Source organism: Dreissena polymorpha, chromosome 2 (genome assembly GCF_020536995.1).
Source record: "Dreissena polymorpha isolate Duluth1 chromosome 2, UMN_Dpol_1.0, whole genome shotgun sequence".
NCBI lineage: Eukaryota > Metazoa > Mollusca > Bivalvia > Myida > Dreissenidae > Dreissena > Dreissena polymorpha.
The window spans coordinates 134,469,295-134,496,393 of NC_068356.1; the positions used below are offsets into that span (position 1 = coordinate 134,469,295).

General features: G+C 34.2%; 1 protein-coding gene across 3 annotated transcripts in view; it reads right to left on the minus strand.

Moving 5' to 3' along the window:
• LOC127869083 (sperm-tail PG-rich repeat-containing protein 2-like) overlaps positions 1–27,099 on the minus strand; it is a 130,278-nt gene that overhangs the window by 14,104 nt on the left and 89,075 nt on the right. For all 3 annotated transcript variants that reach the window (XM_052411375.1, XM_052411374.1, XM_052411376.1), the window contains exon 12: positions 5,764–5,876. In XM_052411375.1, the coding sequence (XP_052267335.1) occupies positions 5,764–5,876 (113 nt within the window). The remainder of the gene's footprint in view (positions 1–5,763; positions 5,877–27,099) is intronic.

Sequence of the window (27,099 nt, forward strand, 5' to 3'; positions counted from 1 at the left end):
CCTCACTCTGGGAAAATGGGTCTTAATACATGTGCTCAGCTTTGCTCTGGGAAAATGGGCCTTAATACATAAGCTGAGCCTCTATCTGGGAAAATGGGTCCTAATACATGTGCTCAGCCTCACTCAAGGAAAATGGGTCTTAATACATGTGTGTAAAGTGTGATGACTGCAGAGGCAAATCTTGGCTAGCACTTTGCACACTTGCATTTAGTCTTATTGTCCCAGAGAGTGGCTCTTTTTTATAACAATATCATATGACATCGGAAAAGCATCAATTTTATGTATCAATTTAAAAAGGTGTGAATCCTTTCCTAAGTTCATGAACATGCGAAGCACTTCTTGTTTGAATTTCAGGGACTGAATTTAAGCTATTAAGATGACAATTATTGTCCTCATCCGAAGAAACAATAATCTCTGCATCTACCATCATCCCTTGGTATGCAAAGTAACAGAAAATTCAAATATATATATAATGGGACATTAGTCCTCGAACATTCCAGCAGTACGACCATGTTTTGGAGAGGACGTGAATATTTTATGAGCGAGGGTGCGGAATCAATCAATCTGATGGGGCAACACCACTGTCCTCGCAACACTGACAGATTTATGACCACTACACATGACAATCACATAAAAAGTAATTGAATTCGCCATTACTCAATATTCATTTTCTGATTTTTGGCAAAAAATAATGTTCCAATGTTCCGAGGGTTACATGTTGATGGCTCATGGGGGGACTTTTGTCATCTACGATGGAATTCTTGCATATGAGTATACAGACATTAAGTGTTTTGCTGCTTAAAGGAAGACAGAAATGTAACGCCCTGTTCATGACTTCTGGTAAATTTTGTATACCATAATATCTTTGTATTCTATTTTTGTGTGTTGATATATACATTATTATTGTGAAGCGTATTTCATTAGTTTTATTCCACATTCCTTATTACATCCAACACATTTTTTTAAATAATAATTCATGACCATTAAATTTCATCTTGTAGTGTTTAGATTGCATTAATAATTTGTTATATATATATTATCTGATCTTTACGGAATTGCTTTCAAGTAAAACTTTGTGGAATCATAAGAACATAAATTTCAACTAAGTAACAAGGGTTGTCCACATAGAAGGTACACAATTTGCCCATAAATCAATTAGAGTGTAACCATAAACAATGTTCTACTGTACCCAGATAAGGCTACAAAGCACTATGGAAATTGATTAAACACTAATGGAGTTAATGACCCCATTCAATTTCCCAGAAATTTCTCCCAATTTTCTGGATTCTACCTGGGTTATCAGGGCTAGCACATTGGATGTCAAGTTATGGGCACTTATGAAGAATGTAACACAACTTTCTAATTGCATTTCATCAAGAGTTATCAAGTAATTCTGGCAAGTAAAGACACACTTGAATAAATAAATGGTTAGATGTGAATTATGGACTTGCCGATAGTTGGAACATTTCAAAGGAACATTAAAGTGAGTCAATCTGAATTTATTGGGAAACAACACTTCATCCTCAACAGTTATGTGAATTATATCAGCTATTTCCAACTGTTCAACAATTTGGAGTTTGTCTTTGATACAATTCACAGACAACTTATGCAAGACAAATAATCACAACACATTTCAGAATATTTACGTAACCATAGTAATATATATATGAGCCTGGCTCTGCGAAAACAGGGCTTAATGCATGTGCGTAATGTTTTGTCCCAGATTAACCCGAACATGCCAGGAGGAAACTTTCCGCTTTTATCAATTTTTTCTTATAAAGAAAAATCCACTTTAACCCTTTGCATGCTGGGAAATTTGTCGTCTGCTAAAGTGTTTTCTGCTGAATTTCTAAAATTAGCGTTTTCTTTGATTTTTTTCAAAGAACACTATCAGAATAGCAAACAGTTTGGATCCTGATGAGACGCCACGTTCTGTGGCGTCTTATCTGGATCCAAACTGTTTGCAAAGGCCTTCAAAATTCGGTTCCCGCACTGAAAGGGCTAGACTCCGATTAGTCAGAGCATACTGCAGAGGATAATCAGGGGCGGCACTTTAAGCACATGTATTAAGCCCCTTTTTCGAAGAGAGAGGCTTATTTACATAATCAAATTGATAAGGGATATTTAAACTTTGTTTCAGGTCCATAATATTAATTATGATGCACATACTACAGCATGACATACATAATAACAATTGTTTCCATCTTTTAATTATCCCCACGCTTTTTGAAAAAAAGGTGGGGATATTGTGGTTATCTCCGCCGTCCGTCCGTCTGTCTGTCTGTCTGTCTGTCTGTCCGTCTGTCCTGGCCACTATCTCCTCCTACACTAAAAGCACTAGAACCTTGAAACTTACACACATGGTAGCTATGAGCATATGTGCGACCCTGCACTATTTGGAATTTTGATCTGACCCCTGGGTCAAAAGTTATAGCGGTTGGGGTGGGGCCGCGTCAGAAATTATCACTCATTTTTTTAGGTTATTTTACATTTACTTCTTTATTTCTACACCGATTCACTTCAAATTGATACTGGACCTCTCTTATGACAATACGGTCAATCTCAACCATGCATGGCCCCATTCCCAACCCTGGGGCGCCCCGCCCACATAGGCCACACCCACCAAAAATTTCCATTTACTATAATTTTTTCATTTCTACACGGATTCACTTCAAATTGATACTGAACTTTTGTTATGACATTAGGGTCAATCTCAACTATGCATGGCCCCAATCCCAACCCTGGGGCGCCCGCCCACATAGGCCACACCCACTAAAAAATTCCATTTACTATAATTTTTTCATTTCTACACGGATTCACTTCAAATTGATACTGAACTTCTCTTATGACATTAGGGTCAATCTCAACTATGCATGGCCCCATAACCAACCCTGGGGCCCCGCCCACATAGACCACACCCACCCAAAATTGCCTTTACTATAATTTCTTCATTTCTACACCGATTCACTTCAAATTGATATTGAACTTCTCTTATGACAATACAGTCAATCTCAACTATGCATGGCCCCTTACCAACCCTGGGGCGCCCCGCCCACATAGACCACACCCACCCAAAATTGCCTTTTACTATAATTTCTTCATTTCTACACCGATTCACTTCAAATTGATACTGAACCTCTCTTATGACAATACGGTCAATCTCAACTATGCATGGCCCCATTACCAACCCTGGGGCCCCGCCCACATAGACCACACCCGCCCAAAATTGCCTTTTACTATAATTTCTTCATTTCTACACCGATTCACTTCAAATTGATACTGAACTTCTCTTATGACAATACGGTCAATCTCAACTATGCATGGCACAATTACCAACCCTGGGGCGCCCTGCCCACATATGTCACACCCACCCAAAATTGCCTTTTACTATAACTTCTTCATTTCAACACCAATTCACTTCTAATTGATGATGAACTTCTCTTATGACAATACGGTCAATCTCAGCTATGCATGGCCCCATTACCAACCCTGGGGCACACCTAGGTCAAACATTCGGCGTGGGGATACGCGTCGGCCTCTGCCGCGCCATTTCTAGTTAATTTATTTTTCATTAAGACAGAGCTGTTATTCAATTATCACTCCAAGTTTTTAGCATAAGTAAATTGGCATTCATTATTCTTCATTATTCATCTAATTAAATTGGCATAGAGACAGTAGCTTCTTATTATTTTTCACTGTCATTATCAAGGCAAAATAATAATTATTTTCAGAAAAAACATTAATAGATTCAAGTAACAAGTTCCAATCCCTACCTACGTAAACAAGCCAATAATCATCACTCAAACCTCAAACTTCTACAACGAGAAGTTAACTTAGCGCAAGAAAGATTTAATTCCTAATATGACAATTCAAATTAGCTTGATCTTGCATGTAACTCTAAAAAAAGTTTGAGTTAAATCACAGAAACATGTGTCATAAATTCTACACCCTTAGCAGAACTTAACCCTTTCAGCGCTGGAACCGAATGTTAAAGGCCTTTGCAAACTGTTTGGATCCAGATGAGACGCCACAGAATGTGGCGTCTCATCAGGATCCAAACTTTTTGCTATTCTGATAATATTCTTTGAAACAAATCAAAGAAAATGCTAATTTTAGAAATTCAGCAGACAACATTATAGCAGACGACAAATTTCCCAGCATGCAATGGGTTAACTTACACAGCAAAAGCAAGGTTTGCACAAGAACAAGAAAATAAATGTTAAGACTTTTCATGGTCTAAGGGCTTATAAAGATTACTGCTGAAGTGTCTTCTAAATACAAATTATTATTATACAAGCATTTAATTAAATTGCTTTTGAATAAGTTTGTAGCAATAAAATGTGCAAATAACATCTGCGTATTTTTATGTTTGGAGCCTCTATAAAGAGATATGCGTCCCTCATTTGAATTCAAGCAGCGAGAGATTTCAGGTGACGTGATTTTTAACCAGCGTATTTTAAGTGCATTTTAAAGATTAAAACAAGATTTAGTGGTAATCAGCGAGCAACTAACACAACCATTAACTGTAAACTTGAATCCGAATGGCACGAAAAGCTGTTATTTTTTATGATATAATATCATGGTAAGTACATAATGTTTAATGGGCTCTGATTGAGAATTTCACGATGGCAAAATTTGTGAAATATTAGTTTTAAAATGTGTTTTGAAAACGTTTTCTTAAAGATTTATAGGCAAAGGGCAACTGAATATCTCGGGTTTTTGTTTGATGTCTTACTGTCACATCAGTTGATGTAACATTCAAGCCTGTGGACAAATGAAGCATGCATTGAATTATTACCATACGATTCTGAAATAAAATACACATTTGGCATCATAATTATGACCAAACTTACCTTCAAAATGAATTGGTAATACTTCAATTACACGTATTTGAAAAAGAGATTTAAATGATGTAAACACCATTAAAATGATTAATAATGATGTAACTGCAACACAAACAACACCACGGGGATGAAATGAAATTCTAATGCAATGCATGAGCGTACACTGTGTATCAGGTACCATTGGTAGATCCGATACTCTGGTTTTGTGGATACTCAAACATTTTCATCCTATTAAAATTGCATGACACTTGAAATATGTTTATTGTTTATTCCAAAAACCTCACAAAGTATTGCATGACCAATTTACCAGTGCACGGTTATTTATTTTTCTAATAGCTTTTTAAGTTACAAAATTTGGTGCACATAATATCCATAAGAAATAATTACCTTTTTTATTAACATAATGTGCCTGACATAATGCTCTGTGAAAAGGGGTATTAATGCATGTTTGTAGTGTCGTCTCATATTAGCCTGTGCAACCCTCACAGGTTAATATGGGTTGAAACTTTCGGCTTTAATCGTATTTTTAGTTAAAAGAAAGTCCATTTAGATCGTATGTTACAAGCTAATATGGGAAGACACTTTACAAACATGAGTAAACCCCATTTCCACAGCGCGGCTCAGTTTAAACCCCATTTCCACAGCGCGGCTCAGTGTAAACCCCATTTCCACAGCGCGGCTCAGTGTAAACCCCATTTCCACAGCGCGGCTCAGTGTAAACCCCATTTCCACAGCGCGGCTCAGTGTAAACCCCATTTCCACAGCGCGGCTCAGTTTAAACCCCATTTCCACAGCGCGGCTCAGTGTAAACCCCATTTCCACAGCGCGGCTCAGTGTAAACCCCTTTTCCACAGCGCGGCTTGTATTGATAGACCGAGGCTTTCAAAGTGATGTGTTCACCCAAGAATGTCAAACTCACCTCATATGCCCCTGGACCGGGGACGTCTGATTTGAATTCTCGGAACCGCTTGTCCTTGGTGACGATCATGTTACCATGACGATCGTGGACTGCAGGATTGTAGGTACCCGGACCTGGAAAACATAAAAGAATAAAGAGGTTGTAATGCATATGCAAAAAGTGTCGTCCCATATTAGCCTGTGCAGTCTGCACAGGCTATTCAAGGATGACACCTACCACCTTTTATGGAATTTTTCATTTCAAAGAAATCTCTCCAAAATGTGAAACATATTTCAGCCGAAAGTGTTGTTCCTGATTAGCCTGTGCTGACGGTACAGGCTACTCTGGGACGACATTTAATGAACGACCTATTTCCCAGAACGAGGCTCATATGGCAAAAAAAATTAACAGATCAATCCAATCAGGTATCACCTTTTTACATTATGGTCCAACAATGGTTGGAGTACGGAGTTAGTGTTAAATATGAGGAAACTTAATGGGTAGAATGATTGCTTTTTTAGCAACTGCAGGTAAGCTCCATAAAGTTGTTTTTTTTTCAAGATATTTTGTTGTCAGATAGATGTTTCAGAAATTTAAATGAATTAAATTAGTCTGCGCTTAAATTCTGTCGTTGCAACTCGACATCACATGTTTAGCAGTTAAAATATTTTAGTGATTTTCCAATGTGCAGGTTGTCTTATATTTGTGATTTTCCTATGGGCAGGTTGTCCCATGGTTGTGCTTTTCAATGAATATAAATGAATCTTTTAACTCTTTCAGTGCTGGAACCAAATTTTGAAGGCCTTTGCAAACAGTTTGGATCCAGATGAGACACCACCGAAAATTTTAAGGAAAAATGCTAATTTTAGAAATCCAGCAGACAACATTTAAGCAGACAACAATTTCCCAGCATGCAAAGGAATAAACATACGCTGGGGAGGAATCTAAAACTGTTCATGGCAAAACCTTGACCTAACTTTTGTTATTTCGATGCATCTTGAACCCTTTGCATGCTGTGAAATTTGTCGTCTGCTAATATGTCGTCTGCTGAATTTCTTAAATGAGCATTTTCTTCGATTTTTTTAAAAGAATGCTTTAAGAATAGCAAACAGTTTGGATCCTGATGAGACACCACGCTCTGTGGTGTCTCATCTGGATCCAAACTGTTTGCAAAGGCCTTCAAAATTCAGTTCCAGCACTGAAAGAGTTAACATCCAGCTTGATGGTAGAATGCACTTTGAATAAGTGAAATGCATTAATTTCCTTGAATAAAGTTATCAAGTTTTATAGCTTCTCTATTGCCTATTTGCTATTAATTGCAAATGGTAATTAACGTCTAAATTTAAACATTGAAATGTTTTATAATTGCACAGCAGTAGTGTTTTTAAACTTTAAAATTACTAAAATAAGCAGGTAATTGCTTTTTCATTTATCCTACAGTCCCATTACAGAAGACAAAAGGATTTAATCATATAACGACTGGCTTTAATTGATGCAGAGTTGTTTTTAATGGCTTCAACATTATGGATAGGCCTAGCAGTAAGAAAAAAATGTATGAAAGGTATTAATTTACATAGAGACAAAATAAGAAGCATTTAATACTGTTTATAACGTATCATTCAAGATAGTTTGATTGTCCACGGTAGGGGATAAACGACAACAAAAAACAAAAAATCTTTATGAAGGGAGAGAAGGGATGAACAATGACAAAGAGATGATTTCACCTGGATTTTTTTACAACGCTTGGAGGCTTATTATATTCGCGGCATCAAAGCGGGAAACAATCGAAATGATGACAGATTGGCATGTATTGAAACAAAAGCAATTTAACCAAGGGGGGAATTATTGCAATATGTGATTTCTGAATTTGTCATAAATGCGACATGCCTAAAAATCACCAGACGTTCACTAATTTTGCCATCCTTTATTTGTTTATCAAGATGAAAACTACTTAACTTGAAAGAGTGAATTCATTTCAGAAAATAAATGAAACGTAATTAAAGGTTTCATATTGTTCCCATGTGTAAATAGATTTTAAGTAAACTCTGCTGATAGGCAAATGGTACAATTACTGAAAATTGAGTTTTGTGCAGTTACCATCTAAGATAAAAGAATAACATTTCATGGTCTAAAGGGTAGTACAGATAATCTAAAACAAATTTTTAGGATTAAGTGTATAACAGTTGCATCTGCTCAACATTTCAACATCAGATACAATATTTTTGCGTTCAACCCTAAATTTAAAGATTTCTCACATAAAACTGCCTAAATACATAGGATGTAAAAAGGAGATGACATTTAAATGTCTATATTGTGTTTTTACCATATTTCAAATAGGATTTAAGTTTATTATTATTTTTTCTTTTGATAATTTTCATAGGATTATGTTTTTATTCTTATCCATTAATTTTAAAACAAAACACCAACTTCCTGGTATCAACAAGTAATGATGTAAACCGTGATCATCGCCTTGGATTCGTCAATGAAAAGGATTGGGGGTTAAACAGGTTTGAGCGCTATCCTAACCTTATTCTATCCCCAGATTTCACACACCAAATGTGCAGCTTAAACAATCAAAATCAAATGTACTTGATCATGTTTTGGCATTCATGTTTTCATTTTCGGTCTTCACAACTTGTGAACACCGAAAATGAAAACATGAATGCCAAAACATGATTTGTGAATTGGAAAGTAGACAGATTATTAAGAGTTTATGTGAAGGTATTTGACGTCTATTAAAATAATAAGGGGATAGTTTTGATAATAATAAGAATACAAAGAGATACAAAATATTTATCTATCAAGCTAGCGATGTATCTACAGAAAATTGTCAATCAAACTAAATAGTGTACGTAAAAAATATGCCCTCAATACAAGTCAAAGAAATATATCAAGAATTTATTGAATTAGTGATCAATCTTAAGCAAACAGCATCTGATTTAATAAGAAGCAACACTATCAAAGCCTAAGAAATGTTCAGCTAATTTATTCTCAGCATGGAAGTCCATTCTAATCATAAGAGAAAGCGATTGGGCTGTGCTTATCAGTAGGCAGCATGTCACAACTATTCACATGAAGTATCTACAGTGTTAGGCATTGTGTTCCCTAGGGGCGCTTATCAGTGTAAGTCCTGTCCAAACTTATTAATGGGAAGAACAATTGAATTAGAGAGAAAAAGCCTATCACAATAACTTCATGTCTCAGTTTCATACCAAATTTCTTGTTGATCAGGATTATTTTTATGGGATAAGACAACTCCTTAACAGAGAAAAGATTCCATTACTCATGCATGCAAACCAATTGATTTATTAGATTACATTCAGCAGAAATATGTACAGCAAAGACAGATAAAAGTGGTTAATAAACTAATTGAATGTGAAAGGGCAAAGAATGCTGCCCAGGTGGACAACTCTTGTTTGATTGAATAACACGCTGATGAGCCTTGCTGAAACAGATTAAACCCTCAATTGATGACTAATCTTGATTGCACAGGAATAGGGATTGCTGTTGGGAGAACTGTGACTAATAATATGTGGGATATGGTCAAAGTCTTTAACAAAGTCTATGAGGGTAGTAACACTGCCTAACAGATAGAAAACAACACATTAATTTGGAAATAAGATACAATAAACTTGGAGCCATGCAATCCTCTATTCTTTGTATCTGGAGAAACAAATATAAGTTTGTATTATTATTTTGTACTCTCATTAAACATGGACTTCAGGTAATAGCATGCTACATTATGTTCCTTTTAATTGGGAATTAATCCCCTGCTCCAGACACCCAAAACTCATTTTGCAAATACATCATGCATCCTATGATATGATTCATATTATTTATTCAGAGGAGGTAATCATGTGATAGTCACGTGATTACCCCCTCTGTTATTAGGGACAATTAACATAATGGTTATTTCTAAGCATGTCAACATTGTCATATGAAAAGAGAGGCTGGGTTACTATTTTTAGGACATGAAACAAGCAGTTTTCCTGTTTGGGCTCCACAATATGAACTTGTTACCATTATCTCAGGATGCCAGCAAAATTGTTTATGATAATTACAAATTTAATTGTCTGAAACTCTAGCAATCTTGCGCACATTTTTTTGGCGTAATCGCTGCAATCTGTGGAGCACATCTCGTGCAAATGATTTATATATGGAAGCGCCACAACAATCTAAAAACCAGAACAATGATTCTTCTGTTACAGAATGTCAGTGGCACCAAACTTTGTGCCGATGCCACATAACTTCGTCTCTAAATTTTCCTGCTTACTTTATATATTATTTCAGGTCTTCTTAAATCACTCTGACTCATGGGTATTTCACCAAGATTTTGACAGCTTACTGGCAGAAAATGTTTACTCCTTATGCTCAATAAGCTTGTTCTTTGAATGTTTGCTTACACAGTTATTTTTAACATAATTCTATAGGAAGCAGAAGTTTGAACAATCTGATCAAGAGACTTTTAAAACCTGTTTACAAGAAAAGAACTGAAAACATACAACTAATAAGAACAGAAAACGACAAATGATACAGATTCAACACACATGCACATAGATCTTCAAGAATGTGTCAATGCCCATTGCCTTTTGGAAAGCTTGGTTCATTTAGAGAACATATTTTAAATGAAATAAAGAACAAGTTTAGTTTATTTGAATTTTGCAAGAGCGTCTATCAAACATCAGAATTGCAGATTTACTGAATACAATGACCACAATGACCTGCGAGCATGTTTGCGCTTATGAAATTGGCTTTGTTTAAATCCCTGATGAAAACTTTAAGACTTCTTATTTAAAAAAAATTGTATGAAGATGTCTAACACACTTCCAAGAAAAGTGTAATATTTCATTATGTCAACAACTTCATTGACTTAGATAAGTACTTTGTCTGCAACTTTGAATATTTCACAAGTCATTTTAGGGTTTCGCACTTTTGTTGTTTAACTGAAACCATTTTGCTGACATATTTTGCAGCAATTTTATGACAGAGCCTACATTTGTGAGGTTTTAATCAGAATGCACTTTTACATTTATTCAGAGTGAATATTTAATAACAGAGGAGGAAAAATCTCATGCTAACTTATTTTACCAGTTTTAAAGACATTGTTGCAATTAGTTGGTAACACAGGTATATAGCAAAATCTGTAAAATGGTCACTAGTCTGTTCATGTCCTGCGTCAACCTAGACAAAACAGACAGTTAAATGTTGCCATCTCTTAATTATAGCTCACAAATGTCACAAATTGAGAGTGTCCCTAGAAAATACAATGTGCTTCTAAAATATGATGTGCCTTTCACATCTTCAATTTGCCCCTATACCTGCATTGTGCCCTTTAAACATACAATGTGCCCCAAACACCTACCACATACCACTAAAACAGTATAATGCGTACCTTTAACCTAAAATGTGCCCCTTTAACCTACAATGTGCCCCTAAAACCTACAAAGTACCTCTAAAACCTACAATGTGCCCTTAAAACCTACAAAGTATGGTACCTCTAAAACCTACTATGTGCCCCAAAAGACAATAATTTTACCATAAAACATTAAGTGTGCCCCTAAAACATAAAGTGTGCCCCTTAAAATATTCAATAAGCCCACATAACAATCAATTTGCCCTAAAACCTACATGTTCAAGTACCCCTACAATATAATTATATTATGTTTCCCAGTAAAATATAAAATATATATTTATTATCAAAGTTAAAATCTGTTTCCAATGACTCAAACAACAAATTAAGAGTAATTGCATAGTTCACAAAGACTCTCAAAATGGTACGGAAACATGTAAATTGTAACACAATTATCAAATATATCAAATTATTTTAGAAAAAAGCTACATATATTACTTGCTAATGTCTTCATTTCATCATTATAATATATGATTAAGCGCCTTAAGACATTCATCCATAGGTTTATTAACCATCTTACAACAAATACGTGGCTGTACTTGTATTCACATCAGGGTTTATTAAACACCAATTACTGGATAATTGTACATCTTTCCCCGCTAAATCCTACCAACTTATATCTTCCCTTAAATATTATATCAAAATGATGACATTTGACAGATGTTTTATGTGCAAATCTGTGCTCTTACATTTCGAAGGGCACATTGCCATTGAAATAGCACTCCATATTCTGCATCACAAATTGCCCACCAAGTTTATTAAACGAACGTGAATGAGTTATGCGATCATTTTGTGCTTACTTCAATTGTAAATGAAGACATCATGTTCATCTATTATTTATTGGCTGGTATGAAATACAATATTTACAATAAATTTTGAAGATGTTATCACTTCAATATAATTGCAATGCATTTTGGTCATGGTGTCAGATTCTTCTAGACATTTGACGCATTTTTTTAGTTGAGCCATAACAAAACATTGACAAAACGAGGATTGTTTCATTTTTTATGTCTCTTTAATATTTAAGGGGAATAAAGGCAACCGTAAAGAATCTCATATTAACTAGAATTTCATATTTCCATATCATGAATGTGTCATTTAAAGCAGATTTACGATGATGGGGGGCGTTGGTGGTCCCAAATAAAACAGTAGGGTGCAAGTTTTTAAGCTTTTGATGCAACTGAGTAAAAACACATCCATAGAGCATCAAATCAACCTGATGGGGGTTTAATTTATTTTTGGCATAAAACAATATCTCATTATTTTCTGACATGCTTTAATGTGACCTGTTGTTTATTTGGAACACTTAAATTCATTTAATTAATAAAGAAGATATTTTTTTATGTTTCTGTCAATAGCTTTTGCATCATCAAAAAAAATGCTTAATTTCTAATTGGATATTTTCCCGATGTGACCAGTCATTTGTACTTGATGTACCTACAGTCTATGCAAATGACCTTATTTTTTTTTCCACATAAGGCCAAATAGACGTTGCAGTTGACTAGTGAATATGGTGTCTGCTAAGCGATTGGGAGGTCATGGGTTCGAACCCCATTGTGGGAGCTTTATTAAGATTTCCCCCATAGATACTAAGTACTGGTTCTAGTCCCAGGAATCAGACTCGAGAGCGGTTCAAATAAGCCCTAAGCTTTCAATGCAATCCAGCTTAAATAAATAGGTTTAAACTAAACTAAGGCAAAATATTGATTGGACAGTGATTTAAATATTCCTATAATAAACAAAATAAACATATTGTCAGTTCAAGCCAAACATTACTTAAACATACTTTAATCTTCCATAAAAACTTTTAGTTTGAATTAAAATTTTGTCGCCATAAGCTTAATGTGCAAGTACCAAATTGTGTTGGAATCCACAGAAGTATGAGCCTTGTTCAGTAAGAAAACTGGGCTTCATGTATGTGCATAAAGTGTTGTCCCATATTAGACTGTGCAGTCTGCACAGGCTAATCAGGGACAACACTTTACGCCCAGACTGGATTTTTGTTTAAAAAAAGAAATCCTGTTAACGAAAAATTCCTAACAGCAGAAACTGTCCTCCCAGATTAGCCTATGCAGACTGCACAGGCTAATCTGGGACAACACTTTAACAACATGCATTAAGCCCAGTTTTTCCAGAATGAGGCTAATATACGCAGCAAACAAGGATAATAAGGATGTTAGGGAGACAGCATCTGTTGTGTTAGCAACATCACTAATTCTTTTAGCACTGCATAAAAGATTGCCTAATCTAAATTCTGCAGACATTCCTCACTGGAATTACACAGTCTGCTGAAAACTAGTGTCGTTAATATCATTGAAATTCACACTTTCTGATGGAAGTATGGCAAACACATCTAGTACAGTCATGGGGCTTGACTTTCACGCACGACGTCTGTCTAACATTGTTACCGATGTGCTTTTGAATTGTTTACATTCGTCTTACTCACAAGGAATTATTCTATATTTGTTTACTTACATCACCGTAATTATGTTTGTTTGTAAAGGTTACCACATATCCCATACCGTAAGTATGACTTTTCACCCAGAAAAGCTGGCTTGCCTGTCATATTACTAAAAGCAGGTGACAATAATAAAACTGTATTTTTTTCCATTATGACTTGATGTACATTCTTATGCCATAGTCTCTTAGACATTTTTATTCTACCAAAACAAATTAAGGCAATAAATCTGCAACATGACACATTACATAAAAGAATATTATTATGTAAAAATGGAAATTTTCATTATAGCTCAGTTGCAATGACAGCTTTTGTTTTTTATTTGATACACTGTGTAATCTGGTTCCTCAATATAAATGCATGGTGTCTTTGCAGTAGACCTAGAAAATGTTCATAGAGTGGGGACAAAGCAAGGACCTCTTCTGGGCCCTCACAGTATCAAGTAATCGGTTTGAGCGGACAACTATCATATCTGATGAACTGTTTCCCTGCCAGATACATTTTACTGTCTCCAACCCTCTGAACCATTGTTCAAAACCCACAGATTTACAAGAAACCCTTGCAAGGAATGTTCAAAGCCCACATACATACGTAAGAAACCCTTTCAATTATTGTTGAATGCCCACAGACTGACACATACAAAACCCTTGCAATGAATGTTCAAAGCCCACATAATCGGGATTATGGCAATGACCATAATCCCAGTTTTCACAAGATAACAATTCTATCGGATTTTTAAAATTATTGGTATAGGGGAGAGTGATGTCCAGAACAGACTAGGAATGTCTATTAGAGTATCACTCGAGGAACCCGTTTTTAGGCCTTTTGGTATGTTTCGGATTTGTTATTAAATGGTTGCTAAATAAATATATTGTTATAATGGAGGAATTGGACTGGATTGGATGAATTAGCTTGGAGGACTGGATTGGAGGAATTAGCGTGTAAAAGTTGTATTGGCACAACTGGATAGCGCATTCTCATTACTGGGGGGAAAACAAACATCCGTGCCGTCCACCTGGTTGCCTGAAACTGCTTGTGTCCGGATTTCTCCACTTTCAATGTGAATGTTTTAAAGGAGCATTATGCTCCAATAAATTTACTAAGGTATATCAGATTTGTGTTTGTTTCTATTTTCCAGCATCCTAAAATAATCGGGATTATGGCAATGACCATAATCCCATTTATTTTGGGGCTGGCGGTGGGACTACGTTTGTCTTAAATAAATACCAGCACTGAGTTGGTCCGTTCACTTACTGGTTCTCAACGGATGTTGATTAAGTTGACAAGTGTCGAGTCAGTGTCAAAAAGGGCTTGCATTGCCTCGATACTTTTCATAAGCGTCTCAAAGCAAACTTTTGGGTGATCGAGTCAGAGTCGGGAAGGGCTTGGATTGCCTCGATACTTTTTATAAGCGCCTCAAAGCAAACTCTTGAGTGACACCGATCAACCGGATTTCAGGCATTCGGAATATCTCGGACAATTTTTTAGGCTCGCTTAATCACGTCTTTAATAAAATAAAATAAATAGTTTGTATCTTCGAACATCAATGTCTGGGAAGAGAAAAGCAGTAAACCCTTTGAATGATTGTTCAATGTCCACAGACTGACACATACAAAACCCTGGCAAGGAATGTTCAGTGCACACATAAATACTTAAGAAACCCTTTGAATGATTGTTCAATGGCCACAGACTGACACATACAAAACCCTTGCAAGGAATGTTCAGTGCACACATAAATACTTGAAACCCTTTGAATGATTGTTCAATGCCCACAGACTGTAACACATACAAAAACCCTTGCAAGGATTGTTCACAGCCCACATACATACTTAAGATACATTAATACGAAAGAAACCCTTTCAACAATTGTTCAATGCCCACAGACTGTAACACATACAAAATCCTTGCAAGGATTGTCCAAAGCCCATATGCATATTTAAGAAACCCTTTCAATGATTGTTCAATTCCCACAGACTGACAAATACAAAACCCTAGCAAGGATTGTTCAAAGCCCACATAAATACTTAAGAAACCCTTTCAATGATTGTTCAATTCCCACAGACTTACAAATACAAAATCCTTGCAAGGATTGTTCAAAGCCCACATAAATACTTAAGAAACCCTTTCAATGATTGTTCAATGCCCACAGACTTGCACATACAAAATCCCTGCAAGGATTGTTCAAAGCCCACAGAAATGCACACAAAAACAACAGTTGGTAACAAAGCATACTAGCTTAAATAATTATTCATAGACCCCATAAACCATATATGACTGTCTCAAATCTAATCACCATAAATCTTACAGAAGTATTGTATACTTAACAAGACACTGTAAAATCAGCATTCATACTATTGGGGCCAATTGTTGATTGTTTTGCGGGCATAATAACATACAGCATTGTAGAATCTATATAGCCATTACTGCCAAAATGAGCCAACTAGAACTTTTCACAGTAAACACCTACGATAGTATGATATTCACATCAAATAATCGCTCAAATATAATCGCAACAAATCCCTCGAGCAACAATATGTAAATCTTTATACTCTCTCCCCGTATAAATCAAACTTGACTTTAAGCTGTCATACTTTATTACAGACTGATTGTATCGGATGACTTTTATTGTTTTATAGTCATTTGACCACTGGGTTTATGGTTTTTGATAATAGTATGAAACTTTTAACTGCAAAATGGTCCCCAAAGCAGAAAATTAGCATTGTTTACTTTTGCAAACATAGTAAAAATCACCTGGTATATGCATTAAACATTTTTATCAGATCCATTAATGCTTTAAAGTCTTAATAGAAAAAGTTCTGGGGCTAGTTTATTTATTGTTAGTGGGTTATGTTAGGTAACATGTTTATTGACCGAGGTATAATCTTGTTCATCTTAAAGCGCCAGTCTTTTGAAAACAATAATATTTGTAGAATCTATAATTAGGAATAATTTTATTTCGAAATTCTTTTATTTCAAAACACTTTTGTTAAGTTTTGCACACAACAAAAATAACTATCGATAATTTCTTCCAGATTTATGTTTCTATATGAATACATGTACATTAAATAAGATTTAATAACAATTAAAAAAAAATAAAAAATTCTGAGATTATTTGGGCAGACGCACTAAACGGGAGGACGCAATAAATGACACCATGCCTTGGTGCATTTCTGCTTTCTGTTGGCAGTTAATGACATTACCACGTGATACGTAAAAGGCATTTGATGCATGGGTTTCGGAACAGAAAACAACATTGATGTATTAGAACAATTTGCATTTATTTTGGGCGACTATAAAATACACAGGGCCATATTTATTAAATAGATGAAATCTAAATTTATTACACACTAAATGAAAAATAACATTTGCTATTTAAACCAAAGTATGTTAAAATATACTATATTTCAAAATAAAAATCAGTACTCAAGCATTGCCAACAGGTAATCAAAGAAGCCAAAGTATTTATAAGAGGTTTCAAATTAATTTTATAATTTATCTGTTGACAAAGCTTTTTTTTTAAATAAGTCTTCAGCACCAGGTCACAAAACCATCCAATTTTTTCTCTCAGTTTTATTGTTGTTGTATACAAGTAGTCTACAAAAGTACTTAAATAGCATGTTTTCAAAAGACACACAATTTTTTGAAGCTGTTTATAATGTTAGATTCTTATCAAAATCATTTAAAAGTCAACATGCATGTGGAACTTTATCATGACTTCCATGTTTTGTTACATAGTTTAGTATTCTTCAAACCTAATTGTTTAGTTTCTTTTTTATGGTACTTTTTTGACCCTTCAAGTACGAAAAATCAGACATTAGATTCAAAACATGTTGAAGTCAAAACATCATACTATTGTGGAAAATTTGAGAACTCATGAGGGAGATAAATATACTTTTTTGCCATATGGAATATGACGCATAATAACAGCTATAAACTCAGCCCAAACAAGCCATGTACAGGAACAATCTGTGAGTTCCGTGAGTGAGTGAGTTACATCTCTGTGACCAGTCTGATCATAGTCATCTAAGAACAGTTGGCCACTTTTCACTTCCTGATGGGAAACATCTGCATTAGAGCAAACGTGATGTTTCTTTATATGTCTTCTTTATTTACTTAGCAATACATTTATTTCTTGCATAATAATTTTCTAGCATTATACATTATGGATAATGGAGGGAAATAAAAAATGCACTGGACTTCACTTTTATTGATAAAGTTATGACCAATGTTAAAGTTTTCGGATGGAAGGTGGACCTTTACAACACTTATCACATAATTTATCAATTTAATTTTCTTTATGTAAAATATTTTAGTTATTTGTTGTTTAAAGTTTTGCAAAGTTTGATAGTCAATATAATGAATGCATATATATCACCAATAAATAAGCTTGAAACAGTTGTATCTCCTTAACAGTTCTATATGAGATACACTAGTTTCCCCGAACTTAAAGCTCAAATTATTCATATTGACAACTATAGATATTATAGCCAGCTCCAATTTCCATTGCTAGTAAATTTTCCCACATTGAACTTGCAACAACACAGGGTTGGCAGTATTTTCCTCCAACACCCAGCCAGAATGGCATATCAGCTACCTAATGGCTGATTTACAACTCAATTAACAAGATAATTACCCATAAATAAATGATAGGGTGTAAACCAACCGTTTTTTCTTCCATCATTTGCAGCCCCCTCTACAAGTAATCATTGTGAAATATAAAAATAATAAATCAGTTTTTGGAGATTATTAAGTGACTAAAAACAGTTGTGGCAGTCTTATATTTAGCCTTTTTCAGACATCAAGAACTGACATTTCTTGATGAATTAAGTTCCATTGAAAAAGCTAATGTTGGTCGATCATATAAAAGACCAGGCCTTCATTTTGAGCCAAAAGACATAAAACAACAAAAAAGGGCATTTGAGGCAACAATCTTTATAATAAGTGAATACAACTTTGGGGATTTTATAAACAACACCTTGACATGTGCAGTTGTTTGCATCAAATGTTCATTAAGCTATCTAGAAAGAAAGATTTAAGACATAGTAAAAACTGTTTTTTTCTGATGACATTATTTGCACACTGGGGATGCATACTATTCTGGTATAAAAACGGAGTTTTTAAAAATAACAATTGTTTTGCTACCTCCAAAAATGAAATATGAAAGTCAATTCTTAGCACTTAGTTAAATAAGAATAGATATTTTAATCTCTGACAAAAGAACACAGAATCATATTTTAAAGGAACATAAATAAGATTATTTGATACACATTTTCTAAAGATTAAAGTTAGTTGATGATTTAATTATGATTAACTAAATCTTTTATTTATAAACACATGGGATATAATAATAATGTTATGCCAAAGGGCTTCCTTGCCTTGTTGACAAAAGCATTTTGTTTGAAATGCAATCTAAAGTGATTGTCGTAATTTTCTATTTTAATAACAAAAAATATCACTTTAAATCTAACATAATTAACAATAAAACATGCAATTTATTGAGATGTCAATAAATGTTCGCATAAAGTTCAATCATTTTAAATGAAACCACTCCTTTCTTTATATGATAGACCTTTTAAAAAAAAAGAGCAATTATGAGGAAATTAGACAGGAAATGTCAAGGATTTCACAGTCATATTAATAAAAAATAACATCAATTTACAAGAGTGGTTTTACTTTATTAGGCATATTAGATATATGAATTTTTTCACAATGAGTATAAATGTCAATTTCAATGAAATGATACTTAAAATTGTTCTGTTTACATAAATTCCCGATTCAATTTTTAAACGGGATTTTATGTTAACAGAACAATTTTAAGTGTCATTTCATTGAAATTGATTTTTTAAACATTATGTCAACAAATTCTAAAGAAGTTGGACCTCTGACGACATTTCTGATAAAATTTGCCGTGGTCCAGAATAATAACAAAACTGTCCATCCTCGTTTCTGTCAAACAACAACAACAACATTATGTAAAACTTTGTTTTGGTTATAAATACAAATGAAACTATGAATATGTAAAACAAAAATACGGTCTGATTTATGTGTATTTTACTTCGATAGCTTGTTTAACTTTAAAATAAAAAGGATTTTACAAACCAGTTGAACTTGCAATCTTTGACGTAACAAACTCCAAGTTTGATTCATAGAAACTGTAAAAAATTACACCTTGTTCATTGGTTGAATTGAATTTTACTGGTTTCAATACTTTTGATTATCTTAAATCTAAAGCCGGGAACCACAGTTGCAGGTTCCATGTTGATGAGAAATTTATTAGTAAAAGCACCTGTTTTAAGTATTGGTGTTTTATATTGCAGTTTAAATTTACTTGTAATGTAAAAAAACAAAGCTCAGTCTTCACTTTTAATTGACAGAATTATCATATGTTTTAATAGAACAGGTATATATTTAGTGGTTATTTTACTGTATTTTGAATTGTTAAAAATTCTGAAATTGTCATAATGATAAAAATAAACTCTACATAAGGTATTTTCTATTGTTTGGTTAAAAAAGAACAAGGTCCGGTAAAACCAGGTCTCAGGGCTGGTAAATTTGAAAAGTTTTCGGACCTCATGTCTGTTAAATTTTTTTGCCTTTGGCATGGGTTGATTATGTTACAAAAATATTAATGTAGTTAATATCTCTTCATTATGAATGTATTGTATAGTAACGTATTCAATACGCGTTCATACCAATTATTAAATGCAGTTATTTAGCCCAAAGTCAATCATCATTTGCTCAAAACAATAAGAATTAAAGTAAAAGACAATGATTCATACCAACATGATTTAGCAGAAACTGTACAGTCATAAATTCATACATAATCTACAGGCAATATGGCATGAAAACAGACTCAATATTGAGAATTTAATCAGTTTTTGACATGGTATCATTCTTATCGGCAGATGGAGCCAGCTCACGATTTACCTAAATCAAGTAGATCTAATTGTTATGCCATCCGATGTCAAAGAAGCTGTTGAAAAATGTGAAAACCGGGGCATTATTCCCTGACTTTATTACAATGGGGATCATGTATTTTATCTAAGCACCAGTGTTTTTCTTCTCGATTGCCCGGTAATGGATATTTGCGGTAAAATTGTCATAAGGGATTTTTCAGAGGTCGCCAGAAAATATTGCACGTTTTATATTGTTCCGCTGATTATATCTCGCACTGGTCAATTACTCAAAGAATATGAATGTGTACAGTCAATGGAATTGCGGACTTAGTGCTGCAAAAAGCAGATAACAAGAAGCTAATAACACACAAGTCCAAGGGCAATATTTTAACTTGCCAAATTATCCATTTAGAACATGTTATTACCATATATTTGTTTACAAAGACTGAGCCACCATATCAAAAGGTTGCAATAACTCTTTTAACCTATTTCTGGGGTAACTTACCTTGCAATAATTTAATACGTAACATTAAATAATAATACTATCAGTTATTACCACAAATTGTTGGTTAATTTACTTATTTGTATATTCAAATAGAAAACTTTATGGAGTAAATATCTTTGTTGATTTATATACTTCCGTGCGATCAGCTTTTAAATAATTCCCATTTATACGAGCAAAAACTCTTCAAAATAAGACTTTAAGACTTTTCAAATGCAGTGCAAGGCATATCTCTGCTATTCAATTTGTAAAGAGGAAAAAAAGTTCATACAGACAAAGAACACACTTTTAAATGTCTTAAATGGAATGTGAAAATTTCTTTTTGTCATTTTTTTTTGTGCGTACAGATTCTCTTTTTCTATCAACATGTCAGCCTGTCACACCCTATAAGCACAAACAAGGCCATAATCACAGAACATGGCAGTGGAAACCCACAGAGACCTGAATCAGGTTGCTTCATTTGTGACCTATATTCTAAGACATTTTCCTATGAGATCCCTATGACATATAATCTATATCATGATAATACAATTTTAAAAGTAATCTGTATGACAATCCCTTGCTGACATTTTCAATTTTTTCATACATATTTGTATTCAATGAGATTTTTTAACTCTTTCAGTGCTGGAACCGAATTCTGAAGGCCTTTGCAAACAGTTTGGATCCAGACGAGATGCCACAGAATGTGGCGTCTCATCAGGATCAAACTGTTTGCTATTCTGATAGTATTCTTTGAAAAAATCAAAGAAAATGCTAATTTAAGAAATTCAGCAGACGACATTTTAGCAGACGAAAAATTTCCCAGCTTGCAAAGGGTTAAATCAGAACTCCAGTGATTCTGCTTACAAAGTTTACAATCGGTTCTGATATAACAAAATTTAATATTGTGCTCTACCAGGAATCTTCTTTCTTATTTAGATAATACTTTGTATTATAATACACTGTTATTCACTACATTTAATTGTTATGTTATGAGTTGATAGTGGCACTTAGCAGTCTAATGGAAATATTGTTCGCCATGCAACCCAAGTTGGGGGGGGGGGGGCGTCCTTAAGATCTTTCAAATGACACCAAGTACTGGTAACCTTCCCAGAAAACAGACTACTCTGTTCCCACTGTCGCTATTTTGTATATGATTGCTTCAATCATTTATGCAAGTAAAAAGCATGATCAGTCTGGATGACGGAAGTCAAAACTGTCATGGCATTTTTTTTTATTGAACATGCAGTTTGTGTGTGTCTTAATGCTTAAAACCCTTCATCAAGAATTTATAAATCGAGGACAGTAGTAGCTAATTTACCCTATTAACTTATTTATGTGTACAAAAATAGTTTTGAACAGCATTAAAAGCACAGTGGTACACTTTGTAAAAAGCTAACCTTATAATTATATCATTAGTCAATTTTATTCTCCCTATTTTCAATTTAGGTTACAATATACTAAATCTTTTTGGAGTACAATGCTGTACTCTCTAAAAACATGAACATCATTTATTTGAAGACACGGTTCTCTGTAGGGTCACTTGCCATGACTTTATTTTAGTATATTTCTGTGTGCATGTGGCAGGGAAAACATTGTTGTTTACTAGAAATTCATTCTTTTATCTGAAGATTGGAGACTACATAAGACTTTGACAGATGGCAGGAAACCCTCATGAACTGGATAGAAGCCGGCAAATAGATGGCCGTAAAACAGTGACTTTTGATTCGTGGCGAGTTCTTTCTTACATGTCGCGTGACCTATCTTTTGTATTCTTTAAATCAATTGGGCTTGGAATGCTCTTTAAGAAAAGGTATGGTTATGGGGGTCTCTATGCGCAAAAGTTTGACTTTATTTTTTGTTGTGTAGGAAATCTTTTACTATATTGTGACCTCAACTTCAATTTATTTTACAACAATAACAGCTCCCTTCAAAATTTCCCACAATGCATTTTAATTGTGAGAACAGGAAGTGATGTAATCTGGATAATCAGTTCTGCAAATCTGCAGCATGAGCCACAAATTATATAAGCAGAGAAAATCTTGGAATGAAACTGGACAAAAATGTGTGGAAAACATTCAAAAGGTAACAAAATATATGAAATTTAGGTAACAAAATATATGGCAATTGTTTATTTCCTACCATTTGTAGCAATTTATAATGGATAGTGTTTCACCATGTTCCATTGCAAATGGCAATATAATAAACAAAACAAAAAATCTAAAAGATTCCAATCTAAATTGTTGGTTCTCCTTTGCAAACAAAATTAGTCTCTAGAACATTATGATTGCAAATGTTGTTTTAAAAATATTTAAAGGAAGGAATAATGTCAAGGTTATTTTCTGGCTCAAGCTCAGTTGGTAGAGCACTGGGCTACTAATCAAAGGATAGCAGATTTCCATGGCCATTCTTACCCTACCTCTGATTCATGAATTAGCCAGTTGTCAGTGACTGGCAAAGTTACCAGTATGTGCACAGTTACCAGTATGTGCACAGTTACCAGTATGTGCACAGTTACCAGTATGTGCACAGTTACCAGTATGTGCACACCCCTGCGAAATGTTGTTCTGCAGTTCACGAATAATTCGTGAACAGTTCATGAACTGTTCGTGAACTGAGTTCATGAATTGTTCACGAATAGTTCGTGAACAGAAAATGAGCCACGTCTGTGAAAAGTTCTTGAAATTTTAGTTCATGAACTGTTCATGAACACTAGTGACATGAAGTGTTCATGAAATATTCTTGAAACCCAATGGCATGAAGTGTTCATGAACTATTCTTGAACCCGTGTGGCATGAAGTGTTCATGAACTATTCTTGAACCATTATGGCATGAAGTGTTCATGAACTATTCATGAACATCAATGGCATGAAGTGTTATTGAACAGTTCATGAACAACACAATTCTTGAAAAATTCTTCAGGGTTTTGCTGTTCACGAACAGTTCATGAACATTTTCCTTCTATTTTCAATGGCTCATTTTCTGTTCACGAACTGTAAGTGAATAGTTCATGAACCATAGTTCTTCAAGAGTTCATGAACTGAGGTGGCATGAAGTGTTCATGAACTATTCATGAACAAGAATTTGTCAATTTATGCAAAGGTTATCATTAGTGTTACTAAAGCTCAACAAACAGGTCAGGGTAAGAAGAAACAAGTCTTGTATTAGCACTTAACATATTGATAGCAACATATAACAATAATTTAAATATAACACTAATAACTGAGATACAAGTGGTTTGATAATACTCTTTAAATTTCATAATACAACTTTGCACTATATGTTCATGAATAATTCATGTATTGAAAAGATTATGAATAGTCTTATTTTCAGTTCAAGAATCATTTACTAATCAATGGTTTCCCTGAAATGGTTACACTTACAGTGCCAAAGAACTTGAAATGGAACCAATGGCTGATCAGTTCAGCCGGTAATTTATTAAAGACTTACATTTTCAAATATAACATAAACCATGTGCCTTCCGTTTCAACTTCCTGTGCACACAATATTCTTTCTTTGTAAAAACAGCAATGCAATGTACATTGAGTTCTTGATATCATCTTAAACTGTTCTTGAAATAAGATGTCCTTAAAACGTTCTTAAACTTGTCTTTTAAGTCTTCCAAGAACAATGACAGATCCTTTTAAGAACATATTGGATTCTTAAAAAGTCCATCATACGTTCAAAAACATTGTGTAGACCTGTTTAAGAACATCAGAAGGAAACATGTTGTTCAAAAAAGTTCTTAAAGTGTTCAAGAATAGTTTAAGAATAATTCAAGAACAGGAAAGGTCCTTAAAAAGTTATTGAAGTGTTCCTGAAGGCAGTTCTTGAACAGTTCTTTTACAAATGTTCTTAAAATTCTCTAGAACAGGTCAAGAACACTAACTTACAGTGGTGAAAGTACTATGCATATTCATACTAACTTCACAGGTTTCACAAATCTACAAGATTTGTATGCTAGACATTTCAATATTACTTTCAAAAATATGTATGAAACATCTAGCACAAAGGAATTCATGAATTATTCATGATGGATCCTTAAAGTCTGTCTCAGAAAAGTCATTAGAAATACTTGTGCATGAAATGTTCATCACTAAGTATTTATGGTTAGATGAAGAACTGTTCATGAACTTTGAAATGTTCAGCAATAATTCATAAACAGTTCATGAACATGTCTTAAGAACAGTTCATGTCCAAAAGTTCATGAACCAAGCTAAGGAACTTTTTCAGAACCGTTCATGAACAGTTCTTGATTGGCTTGAAGTGTTCATGAAATCATGAACAACATTTCGCCGGGGCGAGTTACCAGTATGTGCACAGTTACCAGTATGTGCACTTAATACTGGTACACAAGTTAACCCAGAAAAAGTGAGAGTTGGTGATATGACAGAATACACTTTCAAAACGGCAAAAAAATTCAACAAAACAAACAAACATGCTTCAATGAACAAATACATCACTTTGCGAACAAACAACTGCTTTTTGTAACAGTGGGTTCAATAAATTTTCTATTTTTTTTAGCTAAAAATATGTCATAAAGATTTCTTTAATGACGTGTGATAAGTTAAAATGTATGTTTTTAGCTTGCCCATCTTGCACTATTTTTTTAATCCAAGTCTAAACTATAAAACAAATTTGCTGATTTCAGTAAAATAAGAAAGTGATTTGATTGAGACTATTTATAGTGATTATGAGTCAAATTTTTAAACAAGTATATTGTAAACTGTTATCATTCTGCATCTGCATACATGAATCACATTCATGGATAAAACACGTGATAAAACAATAGCCTCAAAGACACTGGATTAATGACATCTGGTTTCCCCATGTCCAGTACGATTTTATATCCACTTAAAACAACTAATCCCCATCATAAAGATAGGGTAGAAAGTTTGGCCCTGCTCGGACCAATCAAACAATATCACATCATAAACCTTGTGGCAGTGCTAACAACTTCATGAAACACGGTGCAGGATAACTGGAACATACATTTTTATGAGCGGTTTAAAGGTTTCCGCCAGATATCCCGATACTTCAAGTGGTAATGAGACCACAACCACCCTTAATTAGGAGTCAAAAGTTCAGACCTGCATCTGTTGCATGTGAAATCCAGCACATAGTCATCATAAAGATTTCTTGTTTATTTATATTTTTATGGATAATGATAAATATAAGGAATGCTGTCAAATGTCAGGGTGTAATTGGCTTTTTAACAAGCATTTGAGCATCTCTTGGAAAATGGTTCCCGACCCATGTGGGTAAAGTGTCCTCATAGATAAGTCTGTATTGGCTTAAACCACACATGTGGGTAAAGTGTCCTCAGAGATAAGTACGCACTGGCTAACCACAGACAACACTTGAACGTTGAGTACTGATTCCTCTCAACAAACAGACTCGACAGTGTCTCCATAAAGACAAAGAATTCCATGCAATTAACCCATTCCCACTCAGAGGCAAAGTGAAAATGGCTATGTGCAAACAGCACAAAAACCAGAACAGCCTGTCTGAGTTACCCACAGTCTGTTCAGGTTTTATGCTGTTTGCTGCTCATCAGTGTCTTAGGCTTGCAAATTAAGCCTTTCAAACTTGAATATACCGGCTATATAAATCCGCTATAATAATAATATATTAAGAAAGGACGTGTATTTAATTTGATTATCTAAAGGACTTCACATTCATCAAAGTGTGTTTCCGAGTGGTAACGGTTATAGGTAAGTAGATTTTCCATTTTATGTAGAATAAAATCTTTCAACAACATAAGGATTTCTTATTATGATATATAATTTCTATAAACATAATTCCTTAATTCATTAACAAGTAAAAGTTTGGTATAAACCTATATATTTGAGCTTGATGTCATCAAAAGCCTATATAACGCTTATTGCAATTTTCTCGACTTGGTGATTAAGGCGATTACTATATTGCAAAATGATATTATGTAAACAAATTATCTGCTCATCAGAACACTGTAGAAAACCAGAACATTTTTAAGGAAAAAAGTACAAATACATAATTTACAACATCCACAACAAGTTGCTCCAGTTTGTAACACATTAATTCAATTAAGTCATCTTCTGGGAAGAAAATGCATGTTGATGCTTCTGGTTCT